This window comes from Polypterus senegalus, chromosome 6 (assembly GCF_016835505.1).
Source record: "Polypterus senegalus isolate Bchr_013 chromosome 6, ASM1683550v1, whole genome shotgun sequence".
Lineage (NCBI taxonomy): Eukaryota > Metazoa > Chordata > Cladistia > Polypteriformes > Polypteridae > Polypterus > Polypterus senegalus.
In genome coordinates, this window is record NC_053159.1 from 30,927,026 (window position 1) to 30,940,000 (window position 12,975).

At 38.1% G+C, this 12,975-nt stretch overlaps 1 protein-coding gene across 2 annotated transcripts in view; it reads left to right on the plus strand.

Annotated features, from left to right (window-relative positions):
• Positions 1-12,975, plus strand: part of ube2j2 (ubiquitin-conjugating enzyme E2, J2 (UBC6 homolog, yeast)) — a 46,130-nt gene that overhangs the window by 27,629 nt on the left and 5,526 nt on the right. For both annotated transcript variants that reach the window (XM_039755733.1, XM_039755732.1), the window contains exon 6: positions 3,762-3,842. In XM_039755733.1, coding sequence (XP_039611667.1) covers positions 3,762-3,842 — 81 coding nt within the window. The remainder of the gene's footprint in view (positions 1-3,761; positions 3,843-12,975) is intronic.

A 12,975-nucleotide genomic window follows, 5' to 3' on the forward strand; every position in this document is an offset into this window, starting at 1 on the left:
GTAACACCGTCATTGCTTAAAATGATTAAAGCATCATGTTTGCACTGACATTGGCAACTGTGATTAACATGATAAGCATTGCTTATTGTACTCATCATATTGTGTGTCCTAAACCCGAGAAAGTTCGGAAACTTTTTTTTTTCTTCTTAGTCTGAGCACCCATACTACACACGCCAGTATCTCAGTCTCCCTAAAGTATGGTTTCTTTCCACTTTGTTTGCTGGCCGCTTGAATATAACCTCACTACTACATCCTAGCCTGTGTTATAAAAGGTGCAACTGCCTTTGAGGAAGCACTTATATTGTATTAATAAGTTCTGATTGTGTATGTCATTAGAGCATGGAAAATTGGGGAAGGCCAATGAGGAAGAGTTTCAAAACCTGTTTTACCAGGGGCTGTTAGAGATTGCCTTGTTACACTTGATTTGATTCAGTTGAGTAAATCTGATTTATAGAATTGCCAATTTGACAAAGAGACTGTTGAAAGTTTGTTTTCTTCATAAAGCCCACTGTGATTTGGGATACGAGCAGGAGGAGGTGGAGGATAGGTAAAAGCAGTTTTTATTTTCCTATCCAGTTTTGAACCTGAAATTGGTTAAATATTTAAACGTTTTTTACTCATGTACCTTATTGTGTTACTCTTCTTTGTTTAGTTTACATCTTTTATTGTCTGTGGATCTTGCAGTTATTGAATAAATAATTAAAACATGGCAGGTAGAAAACTGCTGTGATGGAAATACAAGTTGTATTGGAGCAGTTGCAGACCATGGATGGAACCATGCATTTCTAGATTTTGAGGTATCAATCTTGAGGCATCATTAAAATTCTTTTTGATTATGCTGAACGTCTTGTGAGAGTGGCTCCTTTATCTTACATTTTCCTCATGATTACCAATGTCTAAATTTTCAACTGCAATTTTATGGTTAATAATTGACCATTTTACTTTAGTGTATCTACTTTTGAAGAAATCATTTATAACATACACAACTGTTTTGAGCAAAGAAATAAAAAAGAACCAGGTAGAGAAAATCAGGTGGTAAACAAACCTTAGTAATTGCATAAATAGCTAATGAAGTCTCATTACAACGATACACAGAAGATGCCTCTGGTGGTTTCTAGAGTGTAGAGCTGCATTAGTGGATTCTTTTTTGATTTATTTACAAAGATATCTGATGCAGCTGTAAACTCTTTTCAGACATGTTGTTTCTCTTGTTCAAGGAGCAGCTGTGTAACATTGTTATATTTATGTTCTTGATTTGTCCATGGCTCCAGGTGATCACTTTAACATCAAAGGATTGATAGCTGGTTTATTGGTCTTTATTTTACTAGCTAATTTTGAAAATTGTTCTGTAAATGTCAGATACTAGTAAGAAATTGTTTGCAGCATGTGGTTGTCTTGATAGATGCTTGATTTTAAAAAAAGGAAAGTTCTCTTTGCATTCAAAGTAAATGTTGTATACAGTAATACCTCCTCGATTGCAGGGGTCGTGTTCCAGAACCCCCCGCGAAAGGTGAAAATCCGCGAATTAAAAACCATATGTTTATATGGTTATTTTTATATATTTTAAGCTCTTATAAACTCTTAAACACTATTATATACATATCCTGCACAGTTATATACCATACACCCTTTGTATTCTCTTAGATATTAGGTAAGATTAGTTGAAATTATGTATATAAATACACTGTTTATATACAGTAAAACCTAAATATTATTTTAAAGATATCGAGTGTCTCCGATATCACATATAAGTTACAGCCATTACGACAGACGGGCCACCAGCAATAAATACGTACAATGCAAGAAAAATTGTATACAGTAAAATGTGTGTACAGTGACACTAAACGTACGTACATGTACTAAGTACTGTACGTAGAAAATTAATTATGGTTACTCACCAACAATGACACAACGACTTGTCCGATAACGATGAGTTTAATTTTACTGCAAAACAAAGTAGAGCGTTACAGCGCTTCTAAAGGAGCCTCTTCAGGCGATTGTGTAGCACTGCCGTTGTTCTTTTTCCGGCAGTCTTCAATCCAAATCCCTAAAGTAGATTTCATCCGGACTACTGCCTTATTACATTCATTTAACACTTGTTTGCTCCCTGGTTAAAGGGCACTGCGGCCGTAGATCTTATATTCTTTTCCTTCTTTTTAAATAAAAACTATCGTAGCCTCATTGATGCTGTAATGGCATCCTACAGCGGTGTAGCTTTTCCCTTCCTTCAACATATCCAAAACTTTTACCTTTTCGGCAATCATTAGTATCTTCTGTTGGCGCTTGGGCACGGCCCCTGAAGCAGTAGCAGATTGTTTTGGAGCCATAACGAATGGCTTGACTATGTACAAAGATAAACACAAAAGAGCACAAAAGTTAACTCTTTACACAGCGAAACACGTTGATGCTGAATGAGCGAGATGAGACTTCCTGGTTAACGCAGCGGAATCGAATTCGGCACTCTGTCGCTGAGCCAATCAGCACATAGAAACTTAACTGTGTGCTCTGATTGGGTAGCTTCTCAATAGCGTCTATTGTATGAAACCAACTGAGGAAGCATGTACTAGAAGTAAAACGACCCATTGTGTACAGAAACCCGGGAAGCAGTGAAAAATCTGTGTTATATATTTAGATATGCTTACATATAAAATCCGCAATAGAGTGAAGCTGCGATAGTCGAAGAGCAATATAGCGAGGGATTACTGTAGTAGGAAAAATACATTTATTGTAATAGATGAAGTAATAACATCTATATTTTAGATAAAATAAATACCTTTAAATGATGTGCAACTCGCGACTAAAATTGTCCTTGTATGAGTGACTTAAGTTTGGATGTGCCCCACAGCTGTCCCATCCAGGTCTCTTGTGTGGCTGTTGTTGCCATGATAGGCTTTGACTCCCAGCAACACTGAACAGGATAAGCAGCTTAAAAAAAGAAAAACCTGAATAAATACATTTATGGATGCAAGTAACAAGCCAACATTAAACTCCTTCCATAAAAGCATGCCAACAATGTTGTTTACCTCTTCATGCCATCATTCCAAATCTGGATTCCAAGTTGGGTCAGGGAGGAGAGGAAAATTATTTTGCAATATTTGCTGATTTGAAGTAATAACACAAAAACCATCCCTGGTACGCACAAAGGAAATTTTATGACTTGCAGTGCTGCAAGTTCTGATTATATTTAATGTCCATATACAGTTGGACTTTGGATTAGTCAGAAAACAAGTCGACCATTTCAAGACATTGTTAGTAGCAATCTGTAAATGTTTATTTTAAATTATTTTGCTGCTCTGTAATTCACATAATTTGGGTACTCTGCTGGTTTAGGCATCTTTTAGAGCCTGTGCAATGTGTTCCTTATTCATCATCAGCAAAGTCACTTTTGTTAAAATAACTGAACAAAATGCATAACAAGATTTACAAGATTGGCCAAAGTACCTGAAAGCAGGGAGGTAGTATAAACTTTAGGAGTGAATGGTGACACTCGATAGTAAAGGGGTTTCTCTGTGGGGAATAGCAGAATGTGAATAGATATACGAGGCAGTGTCGCAGGTTAAGATGTGGTCATAGGGTGGTCTCTAAAGCTAGGCAACAACCAGTTTAATTGTGGCTGCTCCAATGCTAATATTCATTGTCTTCTTCATATCATTCTTTCTATAGCTATTGATCTGTGCTTTTAGGTCTAAGCTTTTAAAATGCATCTGCATGTGTACTCTTTACATACTACTGATTTTGTTTTCCTTTTTTTTGCTTTCAAGAAACGACAACTTGCTGCACAGAGTTTGGCTTTTAACACAAAGGATAAAGTTTTCTGTGAGCTGTTTCCTGATGTTGTACAGGTAAGAAAAATATATTTCCAAGAAACTATCTTGTGCTTAAACATATCATTGTTTTTTTCCAGTGTATCACAAATAGTTATCGAATGCAGAACTGTGTAAAATGCTGGTAAAAGATTTATCCCCAGTCAACTTATTGTACACTTTAAGGAAATAATGTGCATCACTAAAGTGGCACAAAGAGATACAATATTACATTACACATTTTCAGGATTGAATTACTACAGACAATATTTTTAAATGATACACACATACACACACACACACAGGTATATGTTTGTGTGTTTGTGTATGTATGTAGAGGGAGTGTTTGGAGTGAAGGAACGCTGTTTATTGTATCGTTGCTGATTTGCAGTGTTAGATTCGCCATATGACAATGAACTATAGTAAATTGTAGCACATTTCAGTATTATTGGAGTTCCCTCGTGTTGTATTTCACTTTTCACACACTTTTTTGGCATCTGAGTTTGTTGATCCTTGCATCTTTTTACAATGCCAGTAACCTTAATGATTGCCTCTTGTGTTGCTGCAAATAAGACTACCACAAAAATGGCACCCAACAGGTTTTTTCCACTTTTATTGTGACTCTGAATTTGGTGGGAAAGCTTTACACTTCGTGCGTGTGGGAATGAAAACCATAAGCTGGTATCTTTTGTTGTCAACTAGATAGACAAAATTATAACCATCAAAGGCACAACGCAGTCTACTGCAATCTCTTTTATTTATATTTTACTTCCACTCTTCTTTCTGTTTTTGATATTTAAAAACAATTTTGAGGCTACTGCTTTTCTATTAGACACAATGTCTAAGTACAGTAGACACCCGCAAAATCGTGGTTCAGGGTTTGCGGATTATTCCTTAGAACCTAACTATTAATTGTTAGCGGAAAGCGTAAATATCCTCTGCAAATTTTTTATGCCTTTTTTCGTGGAAATTCTGTGCTGTACAGAGCAGGAAGCAACTGCTGAGAGAAACACGGTTTGGGATGGTGAAAGTAGCCAATCTGAGAGCGTTATTCATTTCTCCTTGCTGCTGATTGATTGCTGCCCTGTGATGCAACTTCAACTGAGTGTCCTCGTGTTTTCCATTTTGTTATTGTTTTGTTATTCTGAAATACACAAGATGTCAACGAATTGCCTTGCACCTTCTATGGCACTGAGCCTAAACGCCAGAAGAAGTTTAAAACACTACAGGAGATGGTTGAATTACTGGATTTGCTCCGAGAACTAAAAAGATATGCTGCAGTAGCGCGCGACTATGGCATTAATGAAAGAACCACACGCTACATAAAGAAGAACGAAGCAGTGATCTGGAGTACTGTATCTGTAAGTTTCTGTGATAGTGCCAAAAAAGTAACGAATAGGAATAAGGAATAAAAATGTCATCAGGATGGAATCTGCCTTGGCATTGTGGATCACCGACTGCAGGAAGCAGAACATCCCCTTGGACGGTAACATCATCCATGAGACAGCACAGAAATTGTACCAGCAGTTCGCTACAGGAGACAATGTAGCAACTTCCCATAACAATGTTCCTGAAATCTAGAAAGAAAAGCCAGCATGAAACCCCACCAAAAGAAGACCTGTCCAAAGATATGACTCCTCCTGAAGCGCCTGAAGAAGAGGCGCCACCCGAGAAGTTTTAAATCCTCTGCATCATACTGCACAGCTACTTCATCATCAATATCATTCATCATTGGTGAGTACCCGTACATTTTTCAGTATTTTAATTAAATAAAATTATGTATTCACTCTACTTATAACAAAGAAAACAACCGTGCATACCAAAGAAAACGTGCTTGAATGAATTACAGTACGTATAGCGGTAACATTTTACATTCTAGCACCGCAGGAGGCATAGCAGTACTGTACGGTATACGGGTGTACCTTTACATTCTGTGTTTAAGGTAATGTATTAATGTATTAAGCTGAGTTTGCAACGAAATTAAAGTGCTTTGGGGGCATACTGTATTTAGGGTCTAAACTATTAAAAGAGGGATTTAAAATGCATTTTTTAACCACATCCAAAAGTTGCGGTTTTTCACAATTCGCGGGTGCTCTAGGAACGTAACCCCCATGAATTTTGGGGGTGTACTGTACTGGTAGATTTGCTTAGAATAGGAGTGTCAAACTCATGGCCTGCAAGCTGTTTTTAACCACTAGACCTATTTAAAGTGGGCTGCTTTGTGAATATTCAAAACTTGCTACATGCGGCCTCTAAAGACTTTTTTTTATAGGTCCCCTTTAACGTTGCATACATGGATTGTTTTCATATATGGTTTAGCTGGATTACATTTATACCTGGAATTTAAATTAATTTCCAGTCTCTGCGCAAGTTTATATGTGTAGCAAACCATAGCTACTCACTTGTAGTTAGTGGAAAATGACCCAACAAGAAAAGGTGAAAAGAAGGTGACTCACCACACAAATGTGAGTTTCATAAAAGGAGATTGTAACTCGTCTTCATGCAAGCCGCTGTTGCCAGTCCATTCATTTTTTTGAAACTGCACAGGTGTCAGGATTGGCCACCCATCTGCAGCTTAGCTTACTACTGCCACCATCCTACATGATTCTTTTGTCTTTTTTGCAGATTTGTTTGTTGAGAGGAATGCATTTGCATTTCCACTTGGGTTAGATAGGATTGCTATCTGTTTCTGACAAAGTTTGAATACGGTCAATGTGATCATCCATCACTAGTGCATTTAGATACGTTTTTCTAATGTGGTCAAGTGCCATCCGATCATGATGCATATTGATGCAGTTGTAATAAATGTGTGTCCAGACTGCCACACTCACTCCAGGTTTATGCACTGACATCATTTTATCACTCAATGCTGATTTCAATCCCATGGCTGCCAATAGCTTTTGTTAATCTGCTAGAATGTCTAAGAAAAGAAAAGCTGACAAAGAGAAAATGCTCCTTCAAAAGAGACGTGGAGCAAAATATACAATTATGAGCCGAGAGGTACCCGTGTCTCTTTTTTTTTTTTTTCTTAAGGCAGTAGATGTTTGTTGATATATTCCAGGGTATATTGGGTATATACAGTAAAGTGTTATTTTTTTCCCCTCAATAAAACTGAGCTTGACACGCCTGTTTAACTTGCTGTGATAGACTTTTGCCAACATCAGTTACACGTATTCTAAAATGTCTGCACTGTTATAATCATGTCTGATCTTTCTCTCAATTACCACTTAATTCAAAAATACTGGAACATGTGGTTTTCATAAAATGTAGGATTTTTTTTATCTTCAGACATTTTAAATTATTCCAATCAGACTTTCAAACAAAAAGCTTGCTCTGCTTAGAATGACAGTTGCCCTGAGGGCTGGTAATTCTGATTTCATGAGTATCACATTGTTGCCAATATACATGGAGAGTGGTTTAAGCCATAGCCATGACATGTACTTAATAGAACTGAGAAGATTCTTGGGGTTTTGTTGCTCTGCAATGATATCTATATATCTATATCAAGTGTGAAGAAGGAGCCTTTGACCCTAGGCCACTAGAAACTGAGGTGTTCCATTCCTGGTCTTTCATTTATTTATTTATTTATTTTTTAATTAAGGATCAACTGTTCCCTCTAATCTTCTGGCATCCTTATAAAGTAGAAAACCAGAATAAATGTGAAAATTGATAGTACTGCTGCCACTGTTGCTTCATAAATACTGTAATTCTTGTCTGAATGGCTTGAATAACTAGGATGAATCATTGCTTTTGTTGTAGGGATAGTTACAAAGTTATACAATTGTTAATGTGTTTAATTCGTCTACAACTTTGTAATTTTTGGTTTAGTATTCTATCCTAATCTCTTTATTAGCCATTATAAGTTGTCATTTTGTAGTTAAGCAGTGTCATGTATTTACTACAGTCATTAATTGTCACAAATCCAGAAAATGTATTCTATTCCTGCATTGCTTACTGACTCACACTATCTACTTTAATAATGTCTGGTTGCTATGTCCCTGTCTTTCCAAATGGTGGTACGTCACAAACATTTTTATTAATAAAATGCATTGCATTTGTTCTTTCAACAGGTGGCACATCACAGACATTAACTCTGCATGTACGAGTCCCATCCTAAATGGCATGTAACACAGACATACGCATTGCATGGTACACTGCAGACGTTAACACTGAGGCCTACGTTAATTACTTAGATTTTAACCCATCTGTAATGCTTAGCACAGCTAGTACTGAATAATGTAATATATACTGGTCAGTCTTATCTTTTACATTGGATTTCTTATGTATTTAGATCTGAATTTACTTCATATTACTTCACTGTCTGGGAGCACAGCAACATTTTTGATTTCCTTTGAATTTTTCATTGCAGTCTTTTATATTTTGTAATTTAAACTGATTATCTCCCAGGGTAGCAAACCATGACTACCACACTCTATCCTGCATTGCTATTTATTAGTTCACATGTCGTGACATTGTACTGCATGCACAATTACTTGAGCTGGAATTTCAAAAATATCACTCCAACTTATAAGTAGTAGCAGTAATAGTAGTATTGCCACATGTACAGAGTGCAGTGCATTTTTCACTTGCATGGCTGCATTTAAGTATGTCTCTGTTTCTCTGTGCACCACTGTAATAACTGCATTATCCAGTCCAAGAGAAAATGAAATGGCTTTGAAAGTGCAAGAATTAATTACTATAAATATTTTCATAAAAACATGTATTGTTCACCTTTGATTCAAAGCACGTATTATTAAACATGCTTTCTAGTCCAGGGATCTCAAACTCACAGTCCTGGAGGGCTGCAGTGGCTGCAGGTTTTCATTCTAACCCTTTTCTTAATGAGTGACTTGTTTTTGCTGTTAATTAACTTCTTCTGAATTCATTTTAATCGACTTGCTCTTGAAGACTCAGACCCAATAATTGTTTCTTTTTCCTTGATTTGGCAGCCAAATAATAATGAGATACAAAATTGTTGGGAGGAAGGTGGACAGTGCTTGCAAGGAGGAGTGGAGGAGGCAGTGAAAGATAGAGAAGAAAGAAAAGAGTTGCTGTGTGCTAATTGTACTTGTGGTTGTGTTGGGAAATTCTTGCTTTAATAATAAAAGACTCTTAGGCCTTTTTAACTTGGGTCTGAGCTTACTTGTGCTCGGTGTCTGGGGAGCTCGAGTACCAGCTGGTGTTCACGCAGTATCTGAATGCTTTCCACTACTGGAAGCTGCACAACTGCACAGTTCTGATGGTCGGAAGCACAGTTGAGTGAGACTAGTATATTATCGTGTCTTCAGATTGTATCGCAGTGTAAAGTGTCTTGTAAAAATGTTCAGACTCCTTGAAAATCATCACTGTTCCCTGGATTTCAAACATACACACATACTTCCAGTAAATACTTTCATTGAAACCCCAGTATATTTAAAAAAACAAAAAAAAAACTCCAGGAGCACTGCTTACATAATTATTCAAACCTGACATGTTTGCTGCAATAACAGCCTGACGTCTTCTCACACACTGCTCAGGAGTGATTTTTGTCTCTTTCTTCCTGGCAGATTGGTTGTGTTGCACCACTGAGCTGCAGTTTTAAATGAGTGGCACAGATGCTCTGTGGAGTTGAGACGAGGACTTTGACTGGGCCATTGTAGGACATTCATTGTTTGGTTTTTAAGTCACTCCTGTGTTACCTTGGCCTTGTGGTTGGATTCGTTGCCTTGCTGGAAAGCCAACCTCTTCCCAAGCCTCACTTCCTCAGCTGATGGTCAACACTTTCTCTTCCAGTATTTCCTTGTATTTAGTTCCATCCATTCTCCCATCACTCTTAACAAGATTCCCAGTCCCTGCAGAAGAAAAGCATCCCTACAGCATTATGCTGCCAACACCATACTTCACAGTAGGAATAACATTTTTTAGTTGGTGGGCCGTGGTACATTTTTGACACACATTCTGTCCAAAAAGTTCTGCCTTGGTGTTTTCTGACTGCGAAAACCTTGCCTTGCATTTCAGTTGAGTCAGTCTCCAGCATTATTTTACAAGGTTCTTTTTAAATAATAACTGCGTACGTGCCACCCTACCATAACAGGCCAGTGTTATGCAGGGCTCTTGATATGGCTGACTGGTGCTGCTCTACTCTAGTCTTACTTCCAAACTCTATTCCTCCTTCAAAGCAAGTCCTGCCCTCTCTGTCTGAGTATTCTCACAAGTGCCCATCTTGTTTAAAAACGCGTGTAACACTTTGAATTTTACCAGAGTTGGATTGCATTTATGTGAACAAAAAAGTTTTTCCTCTCACTCTGGCCAGGTCTCTCTTATATATTTTGGCAGACTCCAGATGTACCTTTTTATTGATATTCCTGAGTAATGGCTTCTTTCTTTCCATGGTCCCAAACAAGCCACTGTTATGGAAAGCCATATATCTTAGTTTCATCTATGGATTTCTCCAGTGTCTTTCAACTAGTTGCTGGCTTCTTTGTTACCTGTCTTCCCAGTCCACACCTTGCTTAGGTGCGAAGTTTGGACGGATGGCCTGCTTTTGTGTAGTATCTTGTATTCTGGAATCACACAGTTACATTTTAGGTTATTTCTTTAATGAAACACTCAAAACCAGTTAACTCCAGGAAGAACATTAATATGAAGCGGGTGCCACATGTGCTATTGTACCGTTGGCAGTTTGCAGCTCCTTAGAGTGCATTTCAAGAAAAGTGGATACTGTAAACACATCTTTAAGGGGGAGGTCGTAACACGGACAGGACAGTTGGTGCTGAAGACTTTAAAACCAGAAAACAAGGGTGAGAGAGAGAGAGAGACATCGTGTGGTGGAGCAAAGTGAAGCGACGCGGTAGCACCAAGAAGCGCACCTGCTGGAAAGAAGTGTTGTGTTTTTTTTTTTTGCTCACTCAGCGACACAAGGGAGACGTGTCTCTGAAGATGGACTTTTTTTTTTGGTTTCGCTGACAAGTCTTTGGACCAGTTCTTTGGAACTTTTTTTGTTATCAGGTTGGCGGCCGGCATATTCCGGGAGGATTTCACTTTGTCCAAGAACAGTAAACCTATTTGGAAAACCGGTTTCTCTTAAACAAGGGCATCTCTCCCCTAAACTGGGAAAGGTGGTTTTGATGCTATGTTATGTACCAGTTTGTTTTTTGTTTTATTTTCTCTATATGTAAAATATATATGTGTATATTTTTTCCCTCTTCTTTATTTGTGGTATTGCTTATAGTTTAATGCTGAGCTGGGACATGTGGTGAGCAGTCAAATAAAAGGACAAGAGTTGGTCACGTTGCCCCGAAAGATTTTCGATATCAAACTGCTTTGCTTCAGCAGTTTTTTTGATTGTGCGGCAACCCGGGGATTTTTGTTCTCTTGGGGCAGTGGTACAAGTACATCAGAAAAAAAGAGAACGCCCACACCAACATCTGCTCTCCAAGCACTTGCCCTTTTTCCCAACTTATAGATTTATATCACTTTGTCTCTTTATTTCGATGATATGCTCTTTAGTCTTCATTTTTACAGCAAGTAGCTTCCCAGCCTGGCTAATATAATCTAGATCTTAGTGCTCACTGACAAAAAACGAATCGTTTAGGTTCTAATGAGGCAAACGTGTCTTGCTTGGGAACACTTTGTCACTTTAAGCTTTTGGAGCCTTAAGGCTTTGAATACTTATGCAAGCAGGGTTATTCCACAGTGAAGTTTTTAGAATAACTAGGGGGCTCCATCCCCTGCTCGCTTCGCTCACCCACCCCTGTGTTTGGTTTACTGGATATACAAATTAAAGAAATTGTTAGTTTCATGGGAATTGTTACATACGCTGCCCAATCATTTCAAAGCCTCTGCAGCAGCTGTCCTTTTGCCACTTTGCATCTCTGTCGCTTGCATTGTAAGGGTTAGTTTTGCTGAACACACGCTAAGGAGAAGCAGTCTGATCATCTGCAGGCCTTTTGCTGCTGGCGAGCTGCGTGTTTTGCTTGCCTCTTCTCATTGTTTTAAGAGCTGGGAGCACGTGAAGTGTGTCTGCCAACAGCAATCCAACAACTGCTAGGTTAGATGTCCATGGACTTGTTTTAAATGATGTCGCACTGCCTTGTCCCGCGTGACGTTGTAAACACAATACTTGTCCTTTATTTCTGGCCCCGGGCGTGGTTACATCTCTTTCTCAGGGCGTATAATGCTGCTCGTGCTGTCAAGGTTGGGGGTTGAGGGGTCGGCTGAACGCATGCTAAAGAGGTGCCATCGGATCATCTGCTGTCTTCCGTGCTGCACTCCGCCCTCCCTCAATCGGACCTAACAGTCACTTAAAACAAAAAAGGCTTCAACTTGGCTGGGACGCTACAATACTTTCGAATTTTTCTGGTTTCATATTCTTTACCTTTCTCTGCATGTGTATCGCGCCATCGTTTGTTTGAGCCTTTCGAATTCCACTGCTTCCATAATCTATCTGCCTTTTTTTCTCTCCAACGCTTTTGGGTCTCATTTCTCTGAGCTGTTCTTTCTTCTTCGCTTACTCATTGACGTTTCATCTAGAACGTATTGCCCTCATACGCTTTTCATATGTGCTGAGAGCACAGGATCTGTGTGTGTTGTGTGCTTTACACGACTGAGTGTTATTTGATATTGTTTGCATCTCGCGGGTCTTTTAAATGTCGTCCGAGAACTTCTGAGAAGATCATGTCACCCTGCTTTTCCTTTCTAGGATTTTTTTTTTATAATAGAGAGATACTTTTGCCTTAAAAATAAATTATATTCCTATAACTATTTTTATTGACAACCTACAGTGAATTCAGAAGTTACTGAGACACCTTCATTTTTTTTCCAGATTATTTTGCAACCTTGTGCTGAAATCTTTTAAATTAATTTTTTCCCCACTTTAGGCAATACTTAATACTCCTGGAATGACAAAGCAAAAACAGGATTATATATATATATATATACACACGTGGACAAAATTGTTGGTACCCTTCAGTCAATGAAAGAAAAACTCACAATGGTCACAGAAATAACTTTAATCTGACAAAAGTAATAATAAATAAAAATCCTATGAAATTTAACTAATAAAAGTAAGACATTGATTTTCAACCATGCTTCAACAGAATTATTTAAAAAAATAAACTCATGAAACAGGCCTGGACAAAAATGATGGTACCCCTAACTTAATATTTTGTTGCACAACCTTTTGAGGCAATCA